Consider the following 27,764-nt stretch of genomic DNA (forward strand, 5'->3'; position numbering starts at 1 on the left):
CCTATTCCTTTCTTCTTTCATCCTCCCTGGCCTCCACAGATAAATGGCACAGTTGCATGGTTCTACCTTATAGATTTCTTCATGCCGTTTCTTTTGGTGTTCTATCATTCAAAAATATAAAATTTCCTCCTGCCTTTGAAAGGAAAAATTGAGTAAATATCTATAAGAAAAGCCCCTTGTCATTCATGTATATCATTTTGACGTAACTGCTATCATTAAATCCTCATATCCTAAACATCTCACCCCGAGACCTTACTCCGTCTAAGATAAAGGTATTGTCAAGAGGCACGTATTGCCTGGTGAGCACTTTGAGTGCCTCCTGGGCTATACAGCCACCTGCCATAGCTGAGATATTATGCAGTTCTCCAATCCCCGCTCGCCGTACTTCCGCTACGGCTGATTCTATCTGGGACTTAATATCGCTTTCACTTTCGTCCATGCCGTTTTCACCCAGGCCTAGGCCAGCTAGGTGTTTCGAGAGTATTGCCGTCCAATTTTCTGTTTCATCGAGGTACGACGGTCCCTCTGCCTTGTTTAAACAGCCCGTCTCTTTAAATTCCGCCACTAGGCTGTCAAGAGTACTGAGAGCGATGAAAATGGGAATAAGGGAGTCGGGAATCTCCAGACTACTCTTAATAGCCTTCACTATTCGCTGCGAATTTTCGTCTGACTGATCTAGGGGTAATAATGGAATGTCGCGGCCCTTAATCACTTTTATATGAGCAGCGTTCTTGCAGAAAATCTCAACCTCCTTTTCTGATATTGGCACTCTCTCCAAGCCAGCACGTAGCTTGCATTCAAGATTCCGAACAGTGGCAAGCACTTCGGCAGCATCCTGTCGTGCTTTTGATTTGTATATGTTTTGTAGCCAGATATAATCCGATGACTGAGCCTTCATGTCTGGAAGTGACCCAGACAAGGGAAGCACAGAATGTGTTTCATAAAACCTTTTGACTGATGCTGTTATTATCCAGAAATTGGACGAGCTGGTTGTTAATTGCGAACACTCTTCCATCCCAAAGGCATTGCGCAAGTCGCTACTCAAGGAGTAAGGACCTATGCTCTTCAAAACGGCCGCCACAGCCTCGTCGAAGTTTTCTTCCCCTCCTTCCGGATTATTAGTTCTAGCCTTGGACCTAACCATGTCTCTGAACTCGGATTTTTCCTGGTAGTTCTGAGGGTACTGGCCACTATGGTTGGCCTTCCACTGCTCAAGAAAATGTAGCAAAAGTATCAAATAAGGCACATGCCCATGCTGGTGATCGTCCATACCATCTAGATTTTCTGCTTTGCCCGCAGCGGCTGCAAGTTCTGGCCAAGGATTTGTTAAACGAAGATCTTCGGTGGAACTAGCATCCGGGTGTGTCTCGACTATAGGGAAAACAGACGGCAGCTGCAGCGAAAAAGATGCATAGAACCCTACCGAGTGTGTGTACATTAGAGGTATATCTAGCCGCCTTGAGGCTTGTGATATGGCTCGAAGGGTAGACTGCCGTATTGGCCCGGAAACTATGACAAGCTGGTGTTGTGGCAGAAAGCTCTGATCTTTAAGGGCATCTAAAATGGGCTTTATCGTTCTCAGTATTATGTCGACGGGGAGAGAGTGAAACAGTAGATAACAATACCATTTTATAGGCCCACCCATCAACATCTTCATTCAGCTCCCGAAGATATTTACATGTCTCCTCAGCCCTGGATTTACCCAGGCTGTCCTCAGATAGGAGGAAGTTCACCCCTAGATCAAGTTCAGAGACAGTTGCAGGATCAACAATCGTAAAGCCACCTATCCCCGGTAGAACGAGATTCTTCAGGGTCTCAACGCCCACAACGCCTGTCAACTCCGAGCCATCACTATCCACGGGGCCATCTGAGTTTATGAGAAGCACTCGAGAAGACTCTAGGGCTTGCTGGCCGCTGGCAGCCCAGAGCCGCAGCTGGCGATCATATTTCCTCTCCTTCGTGGTAGGGCCGGCGTGAGAGGCCATTGTTCAATCTATTCCAGGGTTCCGCGCGGGCCGAGACGGTCGGCGTCAAGCCGAGACACTATCTCGCCGTCCCTGAGGCGCTCAAGCAAAAAATATAAGAATGTTCCGTCTTCCTCTTCCTCTTCTTCTTCGTCGTCGTCGTCGTCCTCTTTCTCTAGTTTTGCCCCGCGTAAACAAGCCTCTTGGCTTAGTTAGTTATATAATCAACCATTGACTACCTCACGTGACTGTACCTCGGCCCCAGAGAAAGTTCTTGTCGTTATCGATAACGAGGCCAAGGCAGGAAAGTTTCGCTCTTTTTTTTTACATCAAGGGGGGAAAAAGGTATCAAACTCGGTAACTTCATCGACTGAAAGGTTGAAGCGTTACGGTTCATCTCGCTCGTCGCGGTATACTAGAGGCCATCATTAGTGGCTAGATTCTATTCAGTCTGTCATTGATCTGACGTTATACTACTACAAGCTGAACAGCAGCTGACCAGTTACTCTCAGCCAGGAAAGAAAAGACCCCTCATCACTGCATAATCTTAGGGACATCTAGATCTATGACAACTATACCAGCGTCGAGGAACATTCTGTGAGTGTGTAGATGGGTTGACTTGTTATGAGTCTCCCACCCCTGTGACTAGCTAATTATATCCCTTTCTTGTTCAAAATTGGCTCCAAGATAAGAGCAACTTAGGTGTAGTTATCCCAGCCCCAGGATTTGTTAGTCCAAACTCGAATACTCTCGACTTCACTCAAAAAAGAATTATTGATAATACATATCTGGCCCGCCCTTCACTGCCTCTGGATCGCGTTGAGCGAGGGTGGAGAAGCCTCTCTGACATCCCGAGAATGCCCTTTGTCTCCACGAAATTCTTACCTTTAACTCAGACGAACTTACTAACAGCTGGCTTCTAGGACAAAGATTTCTCACTCGTCTCCCTTTTTCTGTGTGCGCTCTTTATACAGTACGAACCCCTCCCTGTTGAGAAGCAGGCACTTGCTCTCTGACCTCACTTCCAGGAGGGTATACATCCGACCATCATACCCACAATTTCGTCGCTTATCCACAAAGGTACCGTCTCCAGAATATAAAATGGCAGACATAGAAGCAGCCAAAAGGGCCGCTGCTACAGAGGCAGTGAAAAACCACTACCCTAAAGACGCAAAATTCATCGGTATCGGAAGTGGAACTACCATCGTTTATGTTGTTGAGGCTATAAAGGCGCTTGGCATTGATACGTCAGCCACCAGTTATGTGCCTACCGGCTATCAGTCTAATCAGCTGATAGTTAATGCCGGCCTTACAGCTATTGCGTTCGATGCTCTACCAGAGGGGACCGTACTGGATGCTGCGTTTGATGGGGCGGATGAGGTGGATGACGACTTGAATTGCATAAAGGGCGGTGGAGCCTGTCTCTTCCAGGAGAAACTAGTCGCTCTTCAGGCAAAAGAGTTCATCTGTGTTGCTGGTATTTGACCCTATATATTAGGAGATGGAGCCTTCAGTTAACTAACCCAATGCCTGAGTAGATTGGCGCAAAAACCAGAGCCGTCTTCTCACTTCCTGGCCATCAATCCCAATCGAGGTCGCACCCCTAGCCGCTCGCCGAGTGATGGCTGAATTGAAAGTCTTAGGTAGCCCCAACCCTGTTCTAAGACAAAACCCGGCTGAAAAGGCTGGCCCATTAAAGACCGACCAGGCATTCTTTATCGTTGATGCGCCATTCCCAGCTCTACTTTTGCCCTCAGACATTGCAGCAGGGAAGAAGGCTGAGGGCGGTGTCTGGGAAGTAGAAGCATTGGCCAATGCTATCAACGCAATCACTGGTGTATTGGAAGTGGGTTTGTTCTGCGGACCTAACGGCTCCCAGGCCCAGGCCAACGGAAGGGTAGGGGGTCAAAAGCCTGTTGCAGCCTACTTTGGAAATACTGATGGTACGGTTATTTCAAAGAGGGCTAAATAGATGTTTCCACTTTTCTTAGAAGACCTCCGAATTTCTTTGTCTTCTTGGTTTAGGTAACAAACCTTTTGGCGGGACCATTTATACTATACATCACATAGTTTGCCGATAAGGACGATACGTACTATCAGAACGATCATAGTTGAGTGGTAAAGAATACTAGGTTATCTCATGGAAATGATTCTGGGTTTCCAAGACAGGAGCGACTATATCACTGCGCTCCTTGAAGAAAATAACGAACCATAGAACCGCGAACGGAGTCGATTCCAGTGCCTTTTACCAAGAAGGTTTGGTCACTGAATAAATCGCCCTGTCTCTACCGGGTCAAAGCTGTGCAAAGATGGTAAGTTAACGCCCGGCAATGCTCTAACCTTAGAGAGCCCTTTCTTCAAAGTGGAGGTAGGGTGAACGTTAACCAGTGCGAGTGTGTAGATGGAGTAGCTGGGCTAGCAAAACAGCTGGCTGCTCCTCCTTAAATGCATCCTTCCATTATATGGGTAATCGTAGTGCAAGGGCCAAAAATATCTGTTCATCATGGTGCTCTGGTAGTTAAGCAGGCCCTGAGCCGGGTCTACTCCGGCATCCTGTTCAAGACTGTGGGAAGTAAACACTGATATCTCCTGCCTTCAATTTTGTGCTTTCACTCTTACCATTGAGCACCTCGGTGGGTATCAAAACATTGTGGATAGATTCGTAATATATCTTTTGTGTGCCCCCTTCAGAATTAAGGGATGCAAACCGGTATCTGATACTCTAAAATTAAATATAGGAGTTGACGCCAGCCACTCCGATATAAGAGACACAACTTATACCATAACTAAGGTCAACGAAAAGTGTGTGAGCCAGCTTTTGGCGACTGTTGGCATGACCAACCAGACCAAGGCTTAACCTCTTTATCGGTTTTTAGGTCTCTCGCCGGTTTAGAGTAGAGAATCGGAAAACGAGTTCTCAGCAAGAATGAAACTCATTCGAAGGGACAATGAAGCGTACAACGAGGCAGTGTTCGATGTTTCGCTCTCTATTTCGATTTGCTTTCGCAGCTTGTGGGTATGTGACCAGTCGATGACCGAATTCGCTCGGCTGTGTGTCCAGAAATCACCGCCCAGAGCCCCGGTCACCTCAATGCAAGGCCCATGTCCTATTAAGAGGAAAACCAACAACTTGTAAACCAGAAGAGTTGTTATAGGACCAGGTTGTCCGGAGTATTGCGGAACGTCCATTGCAAGGAAGGGGATCCTCCGAAACTCGAGCTTGCGAATGATACATTAACTAACTAGTTAAGCCGCCCCGGAGCAAGACACACAAAGCGGCTTACTCTGATTGATATCACCTATGTCCTCCCTCTAGATCTTGACTTCTGGTTGCTGTCTATCATGGACTTTGCTCGCCGCTGGTGGCTTGACGCTCGAAATAACTACGTTCCGTGACCCCTGTTGCACCCTGGAGCCCCTAGCCAAAAGTTAACCCTGAAACGCTGGGTAACCAACTAAGATGTTAACTAGTTAGTTAGTGAGCTTGTTAGTAGTTAACGCGTTGATTGTCCTATATTTAGCCAGCCACGATCAACTACACATTGACATAAATTCAACCAACTGCAAGATGTTTGACGAAGATACAGCCACTCACAGGGAATACCACGATACGTACCCATCCGCGTGTCCCTCATGTGCATAGCGATGGTATCCGCTGAGTGATTGGACCTGTTTTCATGACAGAATTACGTTGGCCCCTGTCCAGCCTGCGCCCCAATCCAAGCAGGGGATAACAACAGCAGCAGATTCAAGAGGCACCGCAGGAGATGGGAGATGAAAGATATTTAATTAAGAACAGTGCCAGTGATTGCGGCAATGGATGACAGTATATCACCGAGTTGCATACTCCCATTGTTTACAGACCTTCTTTTTTATACCCATACCACTCGTTTGTCTGCTATAACCTCCCCTTCTTTTCTGTGATTTTCTATACACAACAGCGCGGGGGCCAAATAGAGCGAGAGAGAGATGATCTGGGCCTCTGCTTCCCTTCTGCTTCTGCTACTGGCCGGCGTGGAAGCGCTCGTTCCCACGCCTGTACGGACCGCTATACCAGAGGATACGGTTCGTCGTGTTGCTATTGAGACTCCCACTGCGATAACCACGGCACTAGCGAGTGTTGAACAGCGAGGTGTTTCGATCCCCCCGGTTTCAATCGCTCCTATTTCCATTCCTCCTGTCTCTATCCCTAGCTTGTCTCTTGACCTACCCAAAAACACTTGCACTCCAACTATCGCCCCGGACAAGAATGGCTGGGTGCCAGCATCCGAATGCAATGCGCTCTACCTCTACTATCCTTCTTTTGGAGCTGCCATTGCGTTTTCGGTTCTATTTGGCGTAGTGATGATAGCGCATTTCATACAGGCTACTTTTTATAAAGCTGGCTTCGTCTGGGTTGTCTTGATGGGAGCCACCTGGGAATGCGCAGGGTTTGTTGTACGTTCAATAGGCACCCGCGACCAGCAGAGCTCCGGCATAGCAACAACGGCTCAGTTGTTCATCCTACTCTCACCCCTATGTACAGTGCTCCCTTCCCTCCATTTAATCTACCGAAACCCGTCTAACCACCAGAATTAATAGGGGTTAATGCTTTTGACTATATGGTCCTTGCTCGCATGATTCACTTCTACATCCCCAGCCGAACCATTGGCATTTTCAAACCTGCGATGTTAGCGAAGATCTTCGTCGTTTTAGATTTCGGTGCCTTCATCATCCAGCTAGTAGGTGGTGGCATGGCCGGGCCCGGACAAACACCCGAGGCTGCAATGCGAGGAATCCATATCTACATGGGCGGCATTGGGATTCAGGAATTCTTCATCCTTCTGTTCCTCATCCTCGCCGTTCAGTTCCATCGTCAAATGCTCCACCTTGAGCATACCGGAAGATTGCTTGAGTCCAAACGAACCTGGAGACCTCTCCTATATTCGCTTTACATCAGTCTTCTGTTTATCACCGTTCGCATCATCTACCGCTTGATAGAATTCTCGTCTGGCCACACTGCCTCAAACCCTATACCGTATCACGAATGGTACATGTACGTCTTCGATGCTGCTCCAATGCTCGTCGCCATCGGAGTGTGGAATGTTACCCACCCAGGCAAATCCATACGAGGCCCTGACGCCAAAATGCCGTCGAGCGGTATCAGCAAGCTATTCTGCTGTGCCTGCTGCCGCTCCTGCTGCCGACGCGGGAAGACTTCAGGTTTGCAGAAACTACCCGATTCGGATCCAGTAGGAGATGAGATGTTGCCGTTCCGCCACCGGCCGCCCTCGCCGTACCGATAGGTATTATTTGCTTCGTCATATACACTACACGTTTTCTTTCTTAGGCACGAGGCTCTACGATACGCTTTGGCGATTTTCATTCTATCTAATACGTCTTATCTATTGTTCTCCCCTTAAAGACTCTAGGCCCAGTGTTTAGATGACCGTGAACGATATAGTACTTTGTTATATCCGGCGATTGCTTCCCATTCTCTATGTTACATGGGGGTTCGGATGGCCGCCGGGAGTGACTATTAGTTAGTATAACTGCTATGAACAATGTAGATGAGATTCAATTTGCATATTTAAGATGATACTTTACACAGGGCCAATATCGACTAAGGGCCGGTGGCGCCGTATCTCCAAAAAATACAAAGAGTGAGAAGGGTCCAGTGTCCAACAGCCCAGGCCCCCGTTGCCTTTGTACTACGAATATTACCAATCACTCACCAAAAGAACTCCCATCCGCCCTTTTTATGTTGATGTTTAGCCTTAGAACTGCATATACACCTTCATCCTCCCGGTTGGAAACAGCATTGTTGCTGACGCGCACGAATCCTTTCACGGGTCATCACACTAAGACCTCCATAGTATTGACAAGTCCTGTGACACTCCTGCGCAGTCCAATCTGCCTTCTGCGTTTCCAGGCCACCCAAGTCAGAAAATAAGAGGATTCATAAAATAACAAGCAAATGACGGGAGGGCTACAAACCATATCTTCCGCCATCTCCATAATAAGACGGGTCTCTCTACCAACCCAATCCAGTTTCTTGTGTAGCTCATCCGGCTCGGGACTGAGAGCTTGTGCTCTATCGAAATCTAGCCAGATTGCCCTACTAGGGTCGTCCTCCACAATCATCATATTCCGTGGGTGGATATCCCCATGCATAACCATGGCTTTGTGAATTTCCTTTAGGCCCTCGACGAAGTTTCTCATTCTTTCCGGTGTATAGTTGCTCCGGTGTAGCTCCTTCATATTGGGTATATATTCAATAAAGATAGCGGTAGGACGATATTTATCATCTACAAATTTGTTTAGATATGGGAGGCAGAGCTTTGGGTCAATGTTCTCAATTGTGCCATAGACTGAGGAACGATCCCCTTTGCACAAGGCCCAGCCTCATTTAAGCGGCGATACGCGTTCGACTCGCAAACGAACATGTTTGTTTCATAGTAGGAATCCTCAGGCAGGTTAAGGTTATGGCCAAGATGCTAGTTGGGTACAAATCGTCAGAGACAGAATCATGATAGCGTGTGGATTTGGATGGACATACCACTTTCATCACGCAGACCAGACCTCTTATCTCAACGATAAAAAGGGCACAGTACTCGCGAATCGATAGAGTCTCCTTGAAGACAACTTCGGATATCCGGAGGTCTGGAAACTCCATTTCGATTGACTGTGACTTAGATGGGAAGGACAGTGAGGAAACAAACGAGGTCAGTGACGCAAAACGTCAAAGTTAACTAGGTACCTACTTACTGATGGGCGTCTGGCTGTACAAAGTCACAAAGTGCAGTGTGCCGATAGTCACTCACTAAGGTGTCAACACGCTGGCGAAGAAAGACGAGGAGCGTAGTGAAGGGGTATGGTGAATGAATATGGTGAATAATAGCCGTCTCCAAATAACTATATAAGCAGCATTTCCCCTATGGTTAACTATCCGTACTAATCTCTGGTAAAGACATAACTTCATCCTGCCTAGGCTCGCCCTTTTGGTTGAATGACAGGTATTGATGATATCAGATTTGCCATAACCACAGAAGCGCGCATTTTACAGTTAACTGCCTAGGCATCTAGGTAACTACCTAGGTACCTAGTTAACTCATCGCTAAAAATGGCCCAGAACATGATATCGTTGCTTGAGTTTCTTCAGGGGGCGCCACTCCAGCTTCCTCCGAGCCCCCCAGCCCACCCCGGCCCTAACACCACCAACTTCCGCTACTCGTTCACCTTCATGCAGCCCGCAGCTCAGTGGGACCAGTTTAACCTCACAGCGATCATGCAGAGCTATGGCTCGTTGTTATCGGCTGTCCGCAAAGCGCGGGATCCATTCCTGAGCTCGCCTGCCCGGCCATTCAACCATGAGGTTCTCCTCCAAGCCGCGATCGCAGAGCACATCATACCACGAGTTCGTCGTGCATTACCCGCGATCGTCTAAATATTGCGGGCATGATGGGAGGACGAACGGCCCTCGGATTTGGTCCTGGCCCCAACCCAGCGACCCCAGAAAGCTTTACGCCTGACACAGCGTTCTTTTTCGCCGGCCTCATGCCCGGGACAGGGCCCAACCGCGGCCCTGGGGACATCAAGCCGAGCTGAAAATGAGTTCGATGCTGGCATCAGGGACACAGCATGGCCGGAACGAGTACTACCAAGTACTGAGCCAGTTGAACTGGTACATGAAACAGCATCGTGCCCGGTACAGGTTCATCCTCACGGACGTGGAGCTTGTGGCAGTGAGAAGACTTGACTACAACGGCAGCCTGGAGCTCTCCCTGCTGATTGTATGACATTGAGCCTTGACATCTATAACTACTTGCCAAAGATATAACTTCTACCTACTGGTCACTAGCGGGGGCTCACTCTTTTGGCTCAGTCGCATTAACACTGCATTAGTCCATGTATATTATTATCCATTAATTACTATCTTCAGGGAGTGAAAATCGAAAGCGGGAGTGCTTCATATACTGTCTACCGTTGCATCCATATCCGATTTAGTAGACAGGCGGCTCTATACCCTATCTAGAACTCCCCAAGGGTATTTGTCGTTAAATTTTTGTATACAAATATAATTGACAACTACTAGTTATTTAGCTCCTTTTCCCTTTGCTTCTGTCTCGCCTAGTTCTCTGATCATCACTTTGACGGTCCCTTCCGGCACATCATCCTTCTCGTCCTCGAAACCAGGACTGATTCCAACCAACAGGTATTTCCCGTTAGAGCTAAAGTCCAACGCAGTCACGCTGGAAGGGTACTTGGGATACTGCCGTATCCTCCTCTTTGCAATACCGTCCCAGAAGGCGACCACTCCATCACCACCTCCAGAGGCAAAAGTGCCGAATACCGGGTGAAAGGCGAGGGCGTTGACGGGGTAGACGACATCCACGCCGTCAACGTGCTGCCGATGACATTTAAATGCATATTTCCGATCTTGAGATTCGTCAGAGGGATCAAACCACTCTACCGCTACTCGCCCTTCTATACTTGACGATGCGTAGCCGGCATCATCGGGCATGCAGGCCACCGCCCGGGTCATGAACTTAAGACTGCTTTCCCGGCGCTGCCAGGGCTCTAGCTCGAGGGTGTGAGCTGGTGGCTGACTACCGGACTGCTCCAGGAATAACACTAAAGACTTGAGGTCGTAGATATGTAGTGTTCTCGACGCCATGGCAACAACGAGTTTGGTGGGGGTAACGGAGAGGGAGAATGGCTTTGATGGCAGTGGAATTGTGGCGGGCGAAGCGCTCCCATCTGCCTTATGAATGTGGAGGGTCATGTCCCACGACGCTGAGACGACTAGGCCGTGCTCTTTACTGTAGACAACGGACTTTACGCCCTGGCTGTGTGAGCTCAACACCGTCTGGGTCGAGGTCTGTATATCGATCCTGTAAAAAAAGAAACAATCACACGGAACACACGTCAGCGCATTCTCTCATTAATCCAAATGTAGCTGCTTCAGTACTGACTTTCTAACATCCCAATCCAACCCGGCAGTGTATAGTTCGTCTTCATTCTGGCCAAAACAGACATCTAGCACCGGCGCGCGATGTTCAAACTTTTGTATGAGTTTCCCCTCGCCAATAATGCCGTTCTCGTCTCTGAGGTCATACAGATATACGTTCTTGTCCCATGATGATACCACAAAACGCGTCGACTCTGGCTCTGGGGAGAATTGAACGGCCGATATCACGTCCGCAGGCGGGTTCGCAATAGCGAAGTGGTCTAGTGAAGCTTGTCAGTACTTAATTAATCGACAGACAGATAGCCGTACTTACTAGAAGCCATCTGTAGACAGTTATTATGCGCGTATAAGTAGTTAAACCAGTCAACCCGAGTGTCTTCAGTGCCTTTCAGCGTTTTGCAGCGTCTTTCAAGTGTGATTCAAGTATGACTCAATGTTTGTTCGACTTTCATCGACTTTGGAAGCTTCAAAAAAGCATCGGATTCTGCCACCCCTCACCGCCTTTTTGTTTCTTTTTCTTTTCAACTTTTGATAAAAACATAGAAGAAAACATTTGATAACTGGCTGATAGTTGATAATTGAAGGATACACACGCAGACAGAGACAGACAGCGGGATAGCAAGTGATGCCGTTTGCGCAGCTTGTGATCGGCCCTCCTGGGTCCGGCAAGTCGACATACTGCAATGGAATGCAGCAGTTCATGTCTGCCATCGGGAGGAAATGCTCGATAGTCAACTTGGATCCAGCTAACGACCAGACTTCTTATGCACCGGCAGTAGATGTGCGAGAGCTCGTTACACTAGAAGAGATCATGAAGGAAAACACTCTCGGCCCCAACGGAGCTGTCCTGTATGCGCTAGAGGAGCTCGAGGAGAACTTTGAGTGGCTCGAGGATGGACTACACAACCTTGGAGGTACGTTCACCGTTCTTAGGACTCCATTTGTGGCTGTCACTTACATTTATTATCACTTTTCTAACGGTTGGTAGAGGACTATGTTCTGTTCGACTGCCCCGGTCAAGTTGAAATATTTACACACCACAGCTCACTAAGGAATATGTTCTTCAAGATCCAAAAACTTGGATATAGAGTGTGCCTTACCCGTTCTCGAGTTTGATTTTGAACAGATTCAGCTGCCTTTTCTATCACGCGCAGCGTGCAGATAGGCAGATTAACGTGCTAACATCTGTCGTAAAGCTAGTTGTAGTACACCTGGTCGACTCTTATAACCTCACGCTTCCATCAATGTACATCTCAGCGCTGCTGCTATCGCTTCGGGCAATGCTTCAGATGGATCTCCCTCATCTGAACGTGCTCACGAAGATTGATAATCTCAGCAAATATCCTCCCCTCCCCTTTAACTTGGACTTCTACACCGAGGTCCACGATCTCTCGCATCTGATACCGCATCTGAACGAGGAAGCGCCGTGGCTAGCAAACTCCAAGTTTGACGCCTTGAACTCTGCAATAGTCGAGCTAGTGCAGGATTTCAGCCTGGTAGGATTCGAGGCCCTGGCGGTAGAGGATAAGAAAAGCATGATGAGCTTGCTCCATGCGATTGATCGCGCGGGCGGGTATGCGTTTGGATCCGCCGAGGGAGCCAACGACACGGTCTGGCAGGTTGCAGTTAGAGAAGGTATGGGAGTAATTGATGTAAAGGATGTGCAGGAGAGATGGCTAGATGCAAAGGATGAGTGGGATGAGAAGGAGAGACAGGACTTGGAGGCCGAGGCCAGGGCAAGAGAAACGACTTCAGGAGGCCATGCTAGCGGCGGCGACGACGATATGGATATGGACGAGTCGATGTCAAATGTTCCGCCCAACAACGGCATCAAGGTAGTAAGGAAGAATAAATAGCTAACGAATAATGATAAACAATAAAATGGAGGCGTTTTGCGGGGGGGATGGGGAGAATATGGGGGAACATGGGGATATGCATATAATTTAACACGGATGGAATCAGGATACACACCTTTGTAAAATCACCGATCAGACAGGCTTGGACAACGGGGCTTATTCACTATCACCGTCGTCTTCGCTTGCACTCTCTATCCCGTCTTCTGACGGCGGCGCTGCAGGCCCGTCAGCGAACATGCCCTCGAGCACAGCCTTGCCCCCACTCTCCCACTCCTTGGTCAACTTGACGACCTCGACGCGAGCTCGCCGGATAGCTTCGAGCTCCGCCTTTTTCATCGTGCCAGAGACGCGTACTACGCGAAAGACACAGCGTTGTTGCTGGTCATTTTCATTGGCATTCTGTCGGCCAGCTGTAGATGACACTGCAAGACTTGACGTGTATGTCAAGGCCGACCATACCAGGCGATAACTCGCTCGAGGACAGCGTATGATAGCCGTTGACGTAGCAGGAGAGAGGTATTTCACTATTCATGTCAGTCATGTATGTTACTTGTATATAAGACAGAATATCAATCAGTAGCAAGTATAGGATGAAAAACGCACCACTGACTGCGCCAGCGCCAGCACCTCCCAGTCTGCCCATCCCCCAGTCTCCAAACATCTCTGCAACAGCTTCTCTGACCAGCCTAGCAAGGGCTTGAGGTGTGAGAGCATCTGCTGTTGGGCGATGGAGTTGGAGATGGAAGGCCTTCCCATCCAGCGGCGCTTTCTGCGAGCCCGTCTGTGGTGGATAAAGAATGTTCACCAACAGGTATCGATGTTTAAGACGGACCATCTTTGCGGTATTACCTGACTGTCCCTTTTCTAGCTATTGTAGAGAATATCAAGATGAGTGTTGATGGTTGTTGAATGAATGACGTTGGTTTGATGATTTTTCATTTTAACGCGTGAGGTTGAAATTCGAGCATCAACATCAGCATCAGCATCAGCCAAATACTGTCAACAACAGAGACTACCAACCACACGAGACCAGCAATCAACTACACTAAGAATCCATCTAGTTTATACCCAGTCTGTAAAAACAGGAACTCTACAGAACAGTAGTCAGTCTACTTCCGACCAGCAGAGTGATACCAGCCGCGGTCTCAAGATGCATGCATGACCTACGGGATCCAGTCAAGTTTCGCGTCATTCCAAAGGCTTAAGCAATGCGTTGACGCTTCTCCATGGAACATCCGAAGCAGGTTTCCGTTCTTGATCTCTCCATAGAGAGTGTCTGGAGCCGAAGCGAAATATGCCCTTTCAATGATCGTTTTTCTAGCATCCGGTCAGAGACGGGGCAGTTCTAGCAGCGGTACGAGTCAAGGCTGAGAAAGGCCCGGTAGGCTATGCCGTTGCCGAACTGTTGGGCACGGAATCCGAGCCCCAACATACCGTGAAGAGAGAACCTGTTTCCTCTGGACCAGAGGGGGGTTTCTATTCGGGGCATTTGCCTGGAATGAAATGGGACAGCCTTACAGCTCGTGAGAGCGTGGATTCACCATCCTGCCTGCTTTCGTTACCTTGTCTGGTCCACTCAGTCTGCACATCATCACTATTACAAAGGCCCGTGATTAGAGATCGGCGAGACAGGAACATGTCCTGACCGTGGCGTCAGCTTTTCTTTTTGCGGGTAAATTCATTGACTGGTTAACTAACTATATATGCAGGATAAGCGTGTTGAAGATGGGTCAATACCGTGATTCGATACATTTTACTAGCGGTTGTGGAGCACGAATGATACGGTGGATAAAAGAGAAAGGGAAAGAGAAAGAAAAGAGTATTATTATCGTGGACTAATTTTCATATCAAAGTTGGAAGTCAAGTCAAAGGCGAAGTATCTACCTACCTACCCTCCACCATCTATCAATCATTTTCAAATTGCCGTAAGTTGAAGGAAGTCATCCGTCACGGTAGCCCCCTAGAGGCTGACCTCGACACGACCTTCGGCTGACGAACCCTTGGACAAGGTAGGCAGGAGATAAGTGATATCATCCCATGGATGGCGGTACAAACCAGTACGCAGACGCTTCTGGTCCAAGAAATGCGCGATGAGACCAATACTTCTGCCCAGCACGAATAGACCGTTCAGCACGCCCATGGAGAGGTAGTCCTCTGCCTCTTCGGGTGTGAAGGCACCGCAGTTACGGATGAGGTCGACGAAGCAGACGGCAATACAGCCGTCGACGTTGAGGATGAGGTTGTCCTTCTTCGAGGTGGTGACTGTCTCGACGGCGATGGCGTAGTCGAGCAGCTTGTGCGAGGGGAAGTTTTTGATAACGTATTCCTTGACCAGCTCGACACGGAGGTCAGGGTTTGCGCGGGATTTGATACGGTGGCCAATGCCAGGGACTGGGGAAAAGTTAGCAGGGGTGGAACGTGTAAAAGGTGAAAGGCGAAAAAGCTGGATTTGTGGATTGAGTGGGCGGGAAGAGGTAAGGATACGGCAAGGATGTATATATATAATAAGGTTAAGACTTACTGAGCTTGTTCTCCTTGCGCATGGTATCGACAAAGTCGCGTGGGGAGAGACCCCGGTCAAAGGCGCGGGTGAACTCCTCAGCGGCACCGTCAAGGGCACCACCGAAGCGGGAGCCAATGGTAAGCAGACCGGAGACGAGAGCAGAGATGAGATCCTTGCCGGCACGGGTGGTGATGATGGTGTTCATGGCACCAGAGACAGCGGGACCGTGGTCAGCAGTAAGCATGAGGACCATCTCGAGGAACTTGGAGGCATAGGCTGGCAGGCGGCGACGGAACCAGAGGAGGGACATGACACCACCGATACCGATGTCTTCCTTGAACACATCGGAGATAGGCATACCGGCGTACAGCAGCTCCTGGCCACGGTCGTCGGAGATGGTCGAGATGAAGGCAGCTGGCTTTCGGATGAGACCGAGCTCCTGGGCCCAGGAGTAGTCGAGAGGGATCTTGGGCACGACCGGCTCTGGCTGGGGCTTGATGGTGCCCTGTTTGACGAGCTTCTGGTAGACGGTAGCGAGGACGTCGGGCAGGTCCTCGAAGGTGTCTGGGACGTGGATGCCGGCCTCACGCATGGACTTGTTCTTGGTGACAGCGGTCTCGAGGTCGGAGTTTGCAGAGGCACCGGCGTGACCGAACTGGACTTCGGTCTTGAACATGCTAGCGCAGGTTCCAATGGCCCAGGCAACGACAGGCTTGGTGATGGTGCCGTTCTTAACAGCGTCAATGACACGGTACTCCTCTACACCACCGACCTCACCGAGCAGCAGCAGGATCTTGCACTCTGGGTTGGCCTGGTAGCGGAGCAGATGGTCTAGGAAAGTGGTTCCGGGGTATCTGTCACCACCAATGGCAACACCTTCGCAGACGCCGTCCGTGGTCTGGCAGACAATGTTGTTAAGCTCGTTGGACATACCACCGGACTTGGAGACGTAGCCCACGGAGCCCTTGCGGTAGAGCTTGGAGGCGACGATGTTGTCCATCATGCCACCGGTGTTACCGATCTTGAACGCACCGGGCTTGATGCCACCGACGGTAGCTGGGCCGATGATGGTGACTCCCTTTTCCTTTGCCCGCACCATGATCTCTCTCGCTCGCTACAAAGCAGAAAAGCATTTTGCATTAGCATGAGCCACGACTCACAATTGCATTGTCAAAGTAAGGGAAAGTAGGGGGAAAGCCTTACTCTCTCGGGGACACCCTCTGCAATGATGGCAATGGTCTTGATCTGGGGGCATTCCATGAGTTCCATGGTGGAGGAGTAGACGGAGCGAGACGAGGCGAAGTTGACTACGGTGTCGACGTCTGCGTGTTTGGCCATGGCCTTGTTGGTGTCCTGGTAGACCGGCAGCAGCGTCTCACTGGTTCCCCAGTACCTACAGACAGTCTTTTGGTTAGCAATTGAGCAGTGTACTGATTATGCAGCATGTAGACATACATCTTGCTGACGAACTGGCCGCCAAAGGTGTAGATGATGGCTGCCACCGAGGGGGTCGACCGCTTGCAGATGAAGTCGAAGTCGAGCATCCCCTGGACCGCTCTCGGCTGCATTCCACTGCCATTTGTTAGTATCTCTCTCTCTCTCTCTCTGTTATGATCTCAAGGAACCAGACGTACTAGACGAAGCATCGTGTCTTGTTGTGGAAGAGGTTGTGTTCGAGGGGGGTGAGCGGGCGGGAGGCAGCAGTGAAGCGGCGGATGTTGTCGTTGGCAGACAGGTTCCCGTCGGTGCCCATGGTGAAGTCGAAGTCGAAGCAGATAGAATAGAAGTAGAACTAAAGATGCAGAGCAGGAGTCCTGTAGCAGACTGAGGGTGAAGCTGGCGAAGGCGAAGCTGAAGCTGAAGCTCCTTTTTGAAGGACGACGAGAGGAAGAAGACGAAGGAGAGAAAAAGAGGCAGCAGGAAGACGGAGACAACAGGCACAAGAAGCGTCCGTCGGCTCGAGGATTTTAATATATAGCTAAATAAGTGCAATTCACTTCTCTGTCCGTTCGGTCTGACTTCTTCTTCTTATGGGAGAAAAGAAAAAGACGAGGCTGACCTCAACAAGAAGTTCTGGTGGGAATAACTAAGGCTCGTCTTTGGGTCGTGGTGACTTCGCCCGCCTCCTTTTTCTGCGGGCGCCGCGAGTCACTCTGCCCCAACCCAACACTTCGCTCCACCACACACAGCGAGCCTCGACTCTTATCTTCAGCTCGTCTTCTTCCTCCTGCTTCCTCTTCTTCTACTCTTCTTCCTCTTATTCTGCTCTCTCTGCTCCTGCTCTCCTGCTCTCCTGCTCTTCCACAGCTTCAGCTTCAGCTTCATACTCAATTACTCTACTACTACCTACTACTACGACTACGACCACAGACAGCTACCAGAATGTCAGCGAAGAGCATCTTCGAGGCCGACGGCAAGGCCATCCTCAACTACCACCTCACCCGCGCCCCCGTCATCAAGCCCTCTCCTCTACCGCCAGCAGACACCCACAACCCGCCTCCAAAGCTCGCCTCGCTCGAGTTCCCTGCTGATGTCGCCGTGGAGGCCGTCCTCGACCAGGCAGAGGCTACCTACCCCTGGCTGCTCGCCCCCGGAGCCCGCTTCGTCGCAAAGCCAGACCAGCTCATCAAGCGTCGCGGCAAGAGCGGACTGCTCGCCCTCAACAAGACCTGGCCCGAGGCGAGAGCGTGGGTAGCTGAGCGAGCAGGCAAGGAGCAGCAGGTAGAGACCGTCGTCGGCGTCCTCAGGCACTTCCTCGTCGAGCCCTTTGTCCCGCACCCCCAGGATACCGAGTACTACATCAACATCAACTCTGTCAGAGAGGTACTCACACCTTTAATTTACATTTATATATGTTAATTCTAATGCAGGAGATTTGGATGCTGACTTCAACAGGGCGATTGGATACTGTTCACTCATGAGGGAGGAGTTGACGTGGGCGACGTGGACGCCAAAGCTGAGAAGCTGCTCATCCCCGTCAACCTCAAGCAGTACCCCAGCAACGAGGAGATCGCAGCCGGCCTGCTCAGCAAGATCCCCAAGGGCCTGCACAACGTCCTCGTCGACTTCATCACCCGCCTGTACGCCGTGTACGTCGACTGCCAGTTCACCTACCTCGAGATCAACCCCTTGGTCGTCATCCCCAACGCAGACAAGACCTCTGCCTCCGTCCACTTCCTCGACCTGGCCGCAAAGCTCGACCAGACCGCCGAGTTCGAGTGCGGCACCAAGTGGGCCATTGCCCGCTCCCCTGCTGCCCTCGGTCTCGCATCCACCACAGCTGCCACCTCAAAAGTCACCATCGATGCCGGCCCACCCATGGAGTTCCCTGCTCCCTTTGGCCGCGAGATGAGCAAGGAAGAGAAGTATATCTCCGACATGGACGCCAAGACGGGTGCCTCCCTCAAGCTCACCGTCCTCAACGCCAACGGCCGCATCTGGACCCTGGTCGCTGGTGGTGGTGCCTCCGTCGTCTACGCAGACGCCATCGCCTCCGCCGGACACGTCTCCGAGCTAGCAAACTACGGAGAATACTCTGGTGCTCCCACCGAGACCCAGACATACAACTACGCCCGCACCGTCTTGGACCTCATGCTCCGTGCTCCCCTGCGGCCCGAAGGGAAGGTCCTCTTCATCGGTGGAGGCATTGCCAACTTCACCAACGTAGCCACCACCTTCAAGGGCGTCATCCGCGCACTCAGAGAAGTCGCCCCCGTTCTTGTCGAGCACAAGACTCAGATCTGGGTCCGACGAGCGGGCCCCAACTACCAGGAGGGTCTCAAGAACATCAAGGCCGTCGGAGAGGAACTGCATCTCGACATGCACGTCTTTGGACCAGAGATGCACGTCTCCGGCATCGTTCCCCTAGCTCTCAGCGGCAAGACCACCGACGTCAAGGAGTTTGGCTCTTAAGCCGTCTCTGTCCTCTTCTTCCTCCTTTTCCTGTTGTTTAACTTCTCGATGACCCAAAATGATGCATAATAAATACTAGACGTAATTCCTCCTCATTTCTCTTCTTCATCGTCAGCCTTCTTCTTCTTCGTCGTCGTCTTCTTCCTCTTTTCTCTCCTCACAAGGATAAATAATACCTCTACCGACTCAACGTAACGGAGTTCATGCTAAAACGCATTGATAGGCATAGGAATGACATGGCTAGGGTTTCCGTTCCCTTCCTTCCCAGCTTCTCTCCGTAGTCCATGAAATGCGGATAACCCTCGCGTACATACCTGTCGCCGGACCAACCTTGGATAATCTGGTGTCCTCAACCATAACGGCCTGCGTTCATTCTTATCACGGAAGACATGCATCTGGATAGCACACTCCGGGCCAACTCGAAGGGCATACCGGGAGAGGACTAGAAACAGAATGGTCGTGGGTGTGGCTACGGTCAGGGTCCTGGGTCTCCAGACCTTTGAAATCAAAGGCAACAAAGTCGTCTACTTCTCTGTCTGAGAGTTTAAAAATCATATATTATGTATTATGACAGCAGCTATTTCTAGCAAACACAGTTTAAACCCCCTTGAACCAAAGGAGGTTTTTTGATATAATTTGAAATAGCTTTGCAATTATATTACAGGAGTTATAACCTCAATGGCATAGATCAACTGCTTACTGAAGACTTTGACCGAAGTGTATCAGGCCTAACTTCTTCTTGAAAATACTTGGCCCTCCTGATATCTTCTTCTGATAGACCAGAGATCAGTATTGTCTGCAGTAAAGAATAGCTAGTTGTAAAATTAAAATCTTTATACCCATTTGGTTTCCCCTTTTATTTTCTGGGCAAAGGCATCGGTCCGTCGATAAGATGCCGCTAACTGTCTGAGTAAATACATCCAAGTGGCTAGGCGAAAGTGTGTGGACCGAAACAGGAACAGTACTATCAGCCCGGTTGGAAGCTGCCGCTGTTATGGGCATCATTAGAAGAGAGCGAACGCATTGAAACAATAATGAACAGGTGAAGGTAGAAGATAGTGCCTGAGGTTCCTGACCAAAGTAACAGTTTGTCGGCAAGCGCTTGAGCTGTTACTGATGAATAATGGGAAGTCTAATTTAGGCTGATTTCATTGGTTCTTACATACTTTAAACTCGCGTAAAACTTTATCCACAAACTAATAACAGGGACTCGGCTTGGCATAAACCTTTGTTTTTAATCCTCACGCGATCAGTGATCTTTTTACATGTTTGGGAGCCGGGGCTTCTGATTCTATGATGCTTGGTTATAGTTGGCATTTATCTTGAGAAGATATGGTAAACATGCAGGCTCTATTTTCTGTAGAGACGGTCGCAGCTTCCTTCATCTCACATACTTTCCGGAGTAGCTATATGGCTCAATGCCCACTGACAGGCTTCCAACTTCCATGGCCATCGAACTATCGTCTCCCCCTTCCATACCAGACCTCAGTCAAATAGCTTATTCAAAAGGAAAATTTGTTGGATATCCATTTTCTTATAGCTTCAGCCCATAACCAACATAGGTACATTCCAGGGGTGTGTAGAGTGGCTCTCTATACTAGTTTAACCCCCAGACCCAAATGAGCTACATTAACGGAAGGGTAAGCTCTAGATACTATTTCGCCTCTCTCTTCGTTGACGTGATTCCTATGGGTCTATCCAAAGCTGTTAGAGGGTAGATGCAATACCGCGAATCAAGAAGATTATCCGTTGCAGCAGGATTTCCTTTTTTTTTTTTTTTCACGACAACTTGTCCATGAAGCATAGGATCTTCATCAATCCAGCTTCTAGGCCAACGAGTCGACGCATTAGGCCTTTCCACCGTTGCTGACAAGATGAAAGCCATCACGGATCTGGAATTTCCTTCTATTTTGAAACAACTCGAGATATGCCTAGGTATAACGGGAGCGTTACGGCAATATATCTATAAGTATATGTTAAAACAGTATCACTATCCTCATCATTCGCTGCTGCTAATTAAAAAGTGTTGCTTTTTAGTTCAACGGTATAACTACTGCAAAGGCTAAACCGTTGCGGCTACGAAAAAAAAAAAAAAAAAAAAAAAAAAAAACGCTCCTGAAGAATGCCCTTTGTAAGAACTATACTACAAAGACACAACTACAGCCGAAAAAAGACGAGCTGGATACCTAGGTTTTAACACTCTATAGAAAAAGCTTTCTAGTTCAAAGTTCCTTATACATCATGGCCCAGTATGGCGACTCTACATTGAGATGGACTCGTTTAAAGAAGGGGTTATAGAGCTACCTATTACTACCTTCAAGACTGCTTCACAAATATCGACTCGTCCAAGCCACCGCCATAGAAGGCACAGCGACTGTTTCTCAACTAAGGGGGGCCACTTAATTGTCACATTTCCTGCTAACGGAAGAAGTTCAACCCCCAATGGTTTGTCTTTGTCTGGATATGGAGGCCAGCAGCGAGGTGTAGAGGAAATGGGACGAACAATGGAGCTGCATCGGTTTGGAAGAACAGTGGAACATATGCAGGGGCTATCGCAGAATATGCGTCAGGTAATGCCAATATATCCGTAAACCCCCGTGAATGTAATACTTGGTTAATTGGTCACTACGGAGTAATATCACTTGGTATGCTTGTATATCAAGGTCGACGACCAGAACCCGACTTAGAGAATCCATCACATTATTATTAATAGAGTAGTTAGTCCAAGGCAGTACGTGACACTATCGCCTCGAATCTTCATTTAATATACTCCGCATTAGTTACAGGTATGGCTAAATAAGCACTCTATAGATGCTAGTTTCCCTCTTGTCAGGACAGGTACAAATTGGAGGTAATGTAAGACGGGAGTAGAGGGAGTATAAAATCTAAAAAAGGGGGAGGAGGGGTTGTCGACAGGACTAGATGGCGACTGCTGGTGCGTGGCAGCAAAGGGAACCTGCACCAAGACATGATACATAGTCTGCCCAGCTATCCCGTATGTGTGGCTGCAGATATGACCACGACAAGCCTGGCTTTGCTGGTGCGACATGGACTGCAGTCTGGACGGAGATGCAGGGGGTTGCCGCAGGCACTCATATGTATCTTGTAACTACACGAAAAGCCTGCAAACCCCATTAGTTAGCTAGTCACACTCCAAGCTTAACTAATAAAAAGATCGTACCACTCTTTCTCCATCTTACTGTGCTGCTCTCCCCCCCTCCCTTTTCCTCTCTCTGCTATATCTCCCACCTAACGATGGATATGACCTGACGCTCTACAGAGTATGTGCCACGCCCTATAAGCAGGGGGAAGTACCAAGTTTCTGCTAGTAAAGCTGGTAGCTAGTTATGTGAAATGCTGTACGATGCTAGCATCGAAATTATCATGGAGTACTGGGGGTACTAACAACGAGATCAGCCTGGGGTTATCTTTTAATAGTGAAGGGTTACTCCGTAAAGATCTTTGAATTAGCTGTTTCTGTTGATTCGTCTCACGCACCACCTTACTCCGTACAGCACTGACTGCCCAAGTGGCTTTCTTTGGGTTGTGATGACTAGTGATTATTATCGCTTGAAAACTCGGTTGTCTAGGCGCGCCACGATCAGCTGCAGGTGACAGATAGAATAAACAAACAAGCAGATACAAAAAGACAGGCATACGTAAGCCTTGTTCCTCAAACCACAGTTGAGATTGTCAAGCGGTGTACGGAGTAATATTTCGTTTTCTCTGCATTGGCATGAAGAGCAAAGGGTGAGAAACAGATATTGGCAGTTCTCCATTTTACACACGGATGGGGCCCATGAAGGAGAGACATCTCCACTAATGACTGCGATGAAGAGAATGTTTTCGGGCCGCTTTATAATAACAACCAAGAACGTTAGGATGAAACATATTTTAACTGCCTTGTCTCTTCGAAGAAGTAGATTGTATATATGTATATATATTAGGTCGTTATGGGTAATTTATCAACTAAGGGACATGAAGTATAAAAAAAAGGATTAATTATTAATTGACATAGGTCTTGAGAGACACATTGTTTACAAGTAGGCAGCGAGGGCAAGAATGGCAGCACCCATACCGCCAATGTTAGCAGAGAGACCGGAAGCAGCACCGGTGTAGATGGGGGTGGACTGGGTTGGAACACCAGTGTTGGTGAAGGTGCCGGTGCCAGATGGGCTACCTGGAGCACCGGTGCCGGATGGAGAACCAGTGCCGGTTGGAGCAGCGGTGGTAGGAGCTGGGGTGCTCTCAGTTGGGCTGCCAGTTGGAGCCTCGCTGGTGGAGGGCTCAGATGGCTTGGAGGACTCCTCAACTGGGGGGATGGAGACGGGGCTTCCGGCATCAGAGCACTGCTTGACGACAGCGTTGGAGACGGCTATAGACGAAGGTTAGAATTTGCATGCATAAACCCGATTGGGTAATTAAAGATATTCTGGTCCAAACTTACAGATTTGCTCAGCAAGGGGGCACTTGGACTTGACGCAAGGAGTGATCTTAGCTGGGAGCTCTGGCTTGGAGCAGTGGCACTTGAAGTCGGTCAACTCGGAGCAGCCATCAGTGGTCAGAGCGTCGAGGAAGCATGGGAGCTAGAGGATGGGTTAGCAGTAGGCCCTTGTCTTGTTAATCATCGTCGAATTGAAGGGCAAACGTACAGAGCACTGGGGAACGTCTGGGAGCTGAGCAGAGACAACGGTGGCAGCAGCCAGGGCAATGACGGCCTGAGAGAACTTCATTTTGTCGGAATTTGGTAGAACAAGAAGGACTTGTATTAATGTGAGAGTAAACGACAGTTAAACGACGAAACGAGTGTCAATGTTAAGAGCTGTTGCGTGATGAAAGAGAGAAAAGAAGAAAGGGGAGAGGAAGCCTGAACAGAGTAGGCAGGATGGGAAGGGCTTTTATATCTTCAGACCTACAACCAAGCAAGTCGAAGACTCAGCTTTGCAAAAAAGAGAAGAAAAAGAAAAGAAAAAGAGGCAATAAATCAGTGTAACTGAAAAAGCAACGATCGGCCGTGTTTACAAAATCGACCATCATCCAAGCCACTGAAAGGAAGTGGAAGAGGAGGAAGAAGAAGCAAAGGGGCTAGATCCACATCCCACGGCATCAAGTTCATCGGCCAAGGGCGAAGCTCAAGGGTATCCTTATGGACAGAGAGACATCGACTTCGGACCAGGGTATCGAGTTAGTGTTAGTAAGTATATAGTTAGTTGAAGACAAGGGATATCTCAATTTGGCCAGATGGTAGTAGAAGGCGGGAGGGACGAGATTTGAAGATTTCACATGCAGCATCCCACACGACATATAGAAATATAGCTTAAGGACGGAGTACTCTCGCAACCAGGAACATGTACCTCATGGTGTGTATATACCCTCTATAACCACGGTTGATCTCTCCGTGGTTGGGATGGAGATGGCAACACTTGACTGACTGGCTGGTTCCTATAGGCAAAGGCGCTGCCGTGCTGCAAGCCGGAGGATGCTCGTGCAGCGTACCGCGGTTCCCAGAGTCCAGCTACATTGTTGTCCATTCAGAGCGAAGCCGGCTAATCGGTACATTGTGAATGTACATATATACTCTTAGCGGTGGATACGGGGTATGGGGTGGGTGTGGGTTTTTTTCGGTCTTGTTGCTGGGGGTGGAGAGTCGTCGTAACCTTGAGGAGCGAGCGAGATACTATTTTCATGCTTTGCTTGGTTGGTTGGATTGTTTGGTTGAGATTGCCCCTGCCACTCACTCTCTCCTCTTGAGTCTTTGGCTCCTTCGCCCGAAGGTCTGGAAGTCCATCTCCCGTACCCCGTATATCGAAACAGGCGTACGAAGGAACCGTCAATGGACTTCCATCGCCCAGCGGTTGAAGGTGGCCAAACCGACGTGATCCAACCACCTCAAAAACGAAGAGGGCGATGGTCAAGCTTTTCTCCCCTTTGGAGCTACTGCTAGCAAGTCTATGTATTCATTGCTCAAGGCTCTAGTAAGTAACAGCGTAAGAGGGTGTCAAGGGCGGACGGAAGCGGCTGTACGAAATAGCCTACCCTGCCCTACTCTTTACCCTTTCGTGCGAATAACCAGCTAAGGCCTAAGGCCCCCATACAGGGCCATATACAAGGCAAGCATAGCTCGAACCTCATCAAGAGAGCGAGGAGCTGGCAGATTTTAGCTCTTCTCAGATTACGGACGCACCGCTGCATGATCTCTTTGCTCCTTCGCCTTCTTTCCCCCTTGCGCCTCCAGGCTTCTCGAAAGAAAATCTCAAGCCAGTAGGCTCTCTTGGCCTGGAGCCATTTGCAGTAGAGGGCCCTATCGCCATCCTCCGTGGCCGATCTGCTTCTCCACGAAACCCCCCCTTCACACGCAGTTGGAACGGGGAAGCCCGCTTGGCCCGGCAGCTCTTAGCACTCTGACTGGCCATCTGGCCCCTGGTAGTTTCTGCAGGTAGAGGGAAGAATACAAAAACAACAAAAAAGCAACGGGACTGAGGGCTGGGATCGATGTCTCACGTCAAGTCTCCACATGGAGCATCGCTACTGGCCATGGGCTGGTTCATCGTTACTCTGTCTGGTCGAAAAGCCAGCGAAGTATATGAGGAGAGGCTATATGGAGATCCCCGGCACAGGGCGGCAAGGGGATGCGCATCTCGTCATCCGTGCTGTATCGTACTGTCATCTCGAAAATCCGTCTGTTGGGGGGTTGGACGAGTCGGCTTCATGCATCGCCCATCTCAAGCTCTGAGCTCTGTCCTGGTGATGCTGTTGCCCTAGAGATATCCTGTTTTGGTTGTTGCTGTCGTCGTCAGTCCTGCCAACGATGACGGTGACAATTGACCCAACCACTACCAACCACCCATCTGGATGCATGAGCTACTATACGTTGATAGTAACGGGACGATGCCCACTGGACCGAATGCCACATTGGAAAATCACCGTGGCTCTAGCCGTGCCACCGTCGTATCACCCGCACGCCGGGCCATCTCAGGAGGGCTCTCAGATACCAACTCCCACAAATTGAGATCATCCCCCCCTCCTCCGATGCCTCCCTTCTCTTCCCTAGTTAATGGTGCTGGTGCTCCGTCAAGCGGGAGAAAAAAAAAATAAAGGCCCGATCTGGGGTAAACCTGTGTGTTATGTTATTTTTTCTCCTTTTGTGCTTCAATTTTTTGCTTTCTTTTTGCAAGATGATCAATGTCTCCATCGACGGAATATTATCACAGAACTGATCCATGTCAGCCATGTCCCTATATCAACCGCATCTATCACATCGTTTTCCTGTCGTCTCTGCATGTCTCTGCATGTCTCTGGGTGTCTGTGTCTCTGTGTCTCCGTGTGCGTGCGCGTAAGAAAGGCAATCAAACGCTACTGTCGTGACATATCCGATCCTAGCTTGAAATTCAAGGCTGGAAATCCCCAAAGAGGCGATGCGCTCCGCCTGCATAACGTCACATCGTCGCTTATACCTGTTTTGTTTTGGCTGTTACTCCGTACTTGGAGTCAAGAGTTCGTGGCAAGTAGCCGCATTCTGTTTCTTGTTTCCGATGACATGCATTTTTTACTACAACCAGAGAGGATGATGCGGGTGTCACTCGATGACGGATGTAGCATTTCACAGCCTCCCTTCTCCCTTTCTCAGCTCGATGATAAGGGCGAAGTGGACAGCTCATGGGACCAGACATGTCCCCGTAGCCAGCCTACCTCATGGGTTGTCCTGCACTGACTGTCTGTACACATGCACTCGTGCATGCAAACGGAACAGCCTCGGTGAGAGAGTAAAAAAGACCGAAAAGGGGGCCAGCCAGGACAGGGCAAGTGATCGTTCCCTGTAGGCGAGAAGGGCAAGCAAGCATTCGGAAGCCCTGTAGACTCGTATAACAGATGGATGGAAGCAAGGCCCAGGCCACCCGTCAATTGGAGGACTGTCTGAATGTACCTGCATACCAGGATCTCGCGAGGAGCCTTCCCCTGGGTTAGCCCGTTATTAAGAACCGAAAGGAAGAGCTTCTCTAGTGCTTCTGCTTTTTCGCTTTTAATGCTACTCGCTTTCTGTCAAGTTAACTGACTTGTCTTTCGCTTCTCGGAAAAAGGGGTTGTTATTGAACTCTGACACACCGAACTCTCTAGTCGCTACGGAGTACTTGAACTCTGTCTGTCTAACAGAGTACCTGTCTGTTGGTCTGCCTGGACAAGTCCACTCCGAGAATCATGCATGAGATGCTGCTAAGATTACTCGGGGGAACCACTCTTTACGATGCCTTGCATGCGCCGAAGTGTAAGCCCAGAGAGAAGACGAAAAAAGGGGGGGCAAATGTCCATCTGCCCGCTTGTCAAACCTGGGGAAATGGATCCATGGCTTGCCAGGGGTTCAGTTGGCCCGAGGATATTAAGGGCCGTTCCCCAGATTTTCCATCTGTTCCCCATATGTTTAACAAGCGCCAACCCGTGTGTCTCCCTCATTTCTTCCCTTTACCCTTGATTTCCATGTGAACGATGGAGGCTGGACGAGGTGCGTTCCAAAGATTCAGCCAGCACCCGTTGTCCTTCCTGGTTGCTGAGGACTAGGGCAGATAATCTAGTTACCATCTCTG

The 27,764-nt window shown here is 49.4% G+C and overlaps 11 protein-coding genes across 11 annotated transcripts; 5 read left to right on the plus strand and 6 right to left on the minus strand.

Annotated features, from left to right (window-relative positions):
* Window positions 1–223: 223 nt before the first annotated feature.
* Window positions 224–1,985, minus strand: MGYG_00046 (NEDD8-activating enzyme E1 regulatory subunit; the record flags this gene model as incomplete). The annotated part of the gene is made up of 2 exons (XM_003175907.1): window positions 224–1,567; window positions 1,626–1,985. 2 exons carry the CDS (start codon window positions 1,983–1,985, stop codon window positions 224–226), a joined length of 1,704 nt encoding a protein of 567 aa, XP_003175955.1.
* A 1,080-nt stretch (window positions 1,986–3,065) lies between these two features.
* Window positions 3,066–3,936, plus strand: MGYG_00047 (ribose-5-phosphate isomerase; the record flags this gene model as incomplete). Its single annotated transcript, XM_003175908.1, has 2 exons — window positions 3,066–3,441; window positions 3,503–3,936. The coding sequence occupies 2 exons, from the start codon at window positions 3,066–3,068 to the stop codon at window positions 3,934–3,936; spliced, it is 810 nt and encodes a 269-aa protein (XP_003175956.1).
* Window positions 3,937–5,933: 1,997 nt separating this feature from the next.
* Window positions 5,934–7,249, plus strand: MGYG_00048 (hypothetical protein; the record flags this gene model as incomplete). Its single annotated transcript, XM_003175909.1, has 2 exons — window positions 5,934–6,483; window positions 6,546–7,249. The coding sequence occupies 2 exons, from the start codon at window positions 5,934–5,936 to the stop codon at window positions 7,247–7,249; spliced, it is 1,254 nt and encodes a 417-aa protein (XP_003175957.1).
* A 550-nt stretch (window positions 7,250–7,799) lies between these two features.
* Window positions 7,800–8,619, minus strand: MGYG_00049 (serine/threonine protein kinase; the record flags this gene model as incomplete). The annotated part of the gene is made up of 3 exons (XM_003175910.1): window positions 7,800–8,314; window positions 8,338–8,440; window positions 8,503–8,619. The coding sequence occupies 3 exons, from the start codon at window positions 8,617–8,619 to the stop codon at window positions 7,800–7,802; spliced, it is 735 nt and encodes a 244-aa protein (XP_003175958.1).
* Window positions 8,620–9,075: 456 nt separating this feature from the next.
* MGYG_00050 (hypothetical protein) lies at window positions 9,076–9,727 on the plus strand. The gene is made up of 3 exons (XM_003175911.1): window positions 9,076–9,378; window positions 9,412–9,557; window positions 9,599–9,727. Exons 1-3 carry the CDS (start codon window positions 9,079–9,081, stop codon window positions 9,612–9,614), a joined length of 462 nt encoding a protein of 153 aa, XP_003175959.1. The 5' UTR covers window positions 9,076–9,078; the 3' UTR covers window positions 9,615–9,727.
* Window positions 9,728–10,038: 311 nt separating this feature from the next.
* On the minus strand, window positions 10,039–11,237 carry MGYG_00051 (mitotic checkpoint protein BUB3; the record flags this gene model as incomplete). Its single annotated transcript, XM_003175912.1, has 3 exons — window positions 10,039–10,837; window positions 10,919–11,174; window positions 11,228–11,237. The coding sequence occupies 3 exons, from the start codon at window positions 11,235–11,237 to the stop codon at window positions 10,039–10,041; spliced, it is 1,065 nt and encodes a 354-aa protein (XP_003175960.1).
* Window positions 11,238–11,539: 302 nt separating this feature from the next.
* On the plus strand, window positions 11,540–12,770 carry MGYG_00052 (ATP-binding domain 1 family member B; the record flags this gene model as incomplete). The annotated part of the gene is made up of 3 exons (XM_003175913.1): window positions 11,540–11,828; window positions 11,903–12,003; window positions 12,111–12,770. The coding sequence occupies 3 exons, from the start codon at window positions 11,540–11,542 to the stop codon at window positions 12,768–12,770; spliced, it is 1,050 nt and encodes a 349-aa protein (XP_003175961.1).
* Window positions 12,771–12,926: 156 nt separating this feature from the next.
* Window positions 12,927–13,605, minus strand: MGYG_00053 (Rpp14 family protein; the record flags this gene model as incomplete). Its single annotated transcript, XM_003175914.1, has 2 exons — window positions 12,927–13,294; window positions 13,374–13,605. The coding sequence occupies 2 exons, from the start codon at window positions 13,603–13,605 to the stop codon at window positions 12,927–12,929; spliced, it is 600 nt and encodes a 199-aa protein (XP_003175962.1).
* Window positions 13,606–14,730: 1,125 nt separating this feature from the next.
* MGYG_00054 (ATP-citrate synthase subunit 1) lies at window positions 14,731–17,026 on the minus strand (the record flags this gene model as incomplete). The annotated part of the gene is made up of 5 exons (XM_003175915.1): window positions 14,731–15,161; window positions 15,292–16,387; window positions 16,477–16,666; window positions 16,729–16,845; window positions 16,908–17,026. The coding sequence occupies 5 exons, from the start codon at window positions 17,024–17,026 to the stop codon at window positions 14,731–14,733; spliced, it is 1,953 nt and encodes a 650-aa protein (XP_003175963.1).
* A 629-nt stretch (window positions 17,027–17,655) lies between these two features.
* MGYG_00055 (ATP-citrate synthase) lies at window positions 17,656–19,185 on the plus strand (the record flags this gene model as incomplete). Its single annotated transcript, XM_003175916.1, has 2 exons — window positions 17,656–18,096; window positions 18,169–19,185. The coding sequence occupies 2 exons, from the start codon at window positions 17,656–17,658 to the stop codon at window positions 19,183–19,185; spliced, it is 1,458 nt and encodes a 485-aa protein (XP_003175964.1).
* A 4,037-nt stretch (window positions 19,186–23,222) lies between these two features.
* Window positions 23,223–23,918, minus strand: MGYG_00056 (hypothetical protein; the record flags this gene model as incomplete). The annotated part of the gene is made up of 3 exons (XM_003175917.1): window positions 23,223–23,560; window positions 23,633–23,771; window positions 23,838–23,918. 3 exons carry the CDS (start codon window positions 23,916–23,918, stop codon window positions 23,223–23,225), a joined length of 558 nt encoding a protein of 185 aa, XP_003175965.1.
* Between the last annotated feature and the right edge of the window lie 3,846 nt (window positions 23,919–27,764).

The sequence above is a fragment of the Nannizzia gypsea genome, genomic scaffold (genome assembly GCF_000150975.2).
Source record: "Nannizzia gypsea CBS 118893 supercont1.1 genomic scaffold, whole genome shotgun sequence".
NCBI lineage: Eukaryota > Fungi > Ascomycota > Eurotiomycetes > Onygenales > Arthrodermataceae > Nannizzia > Nannizzia gypsea.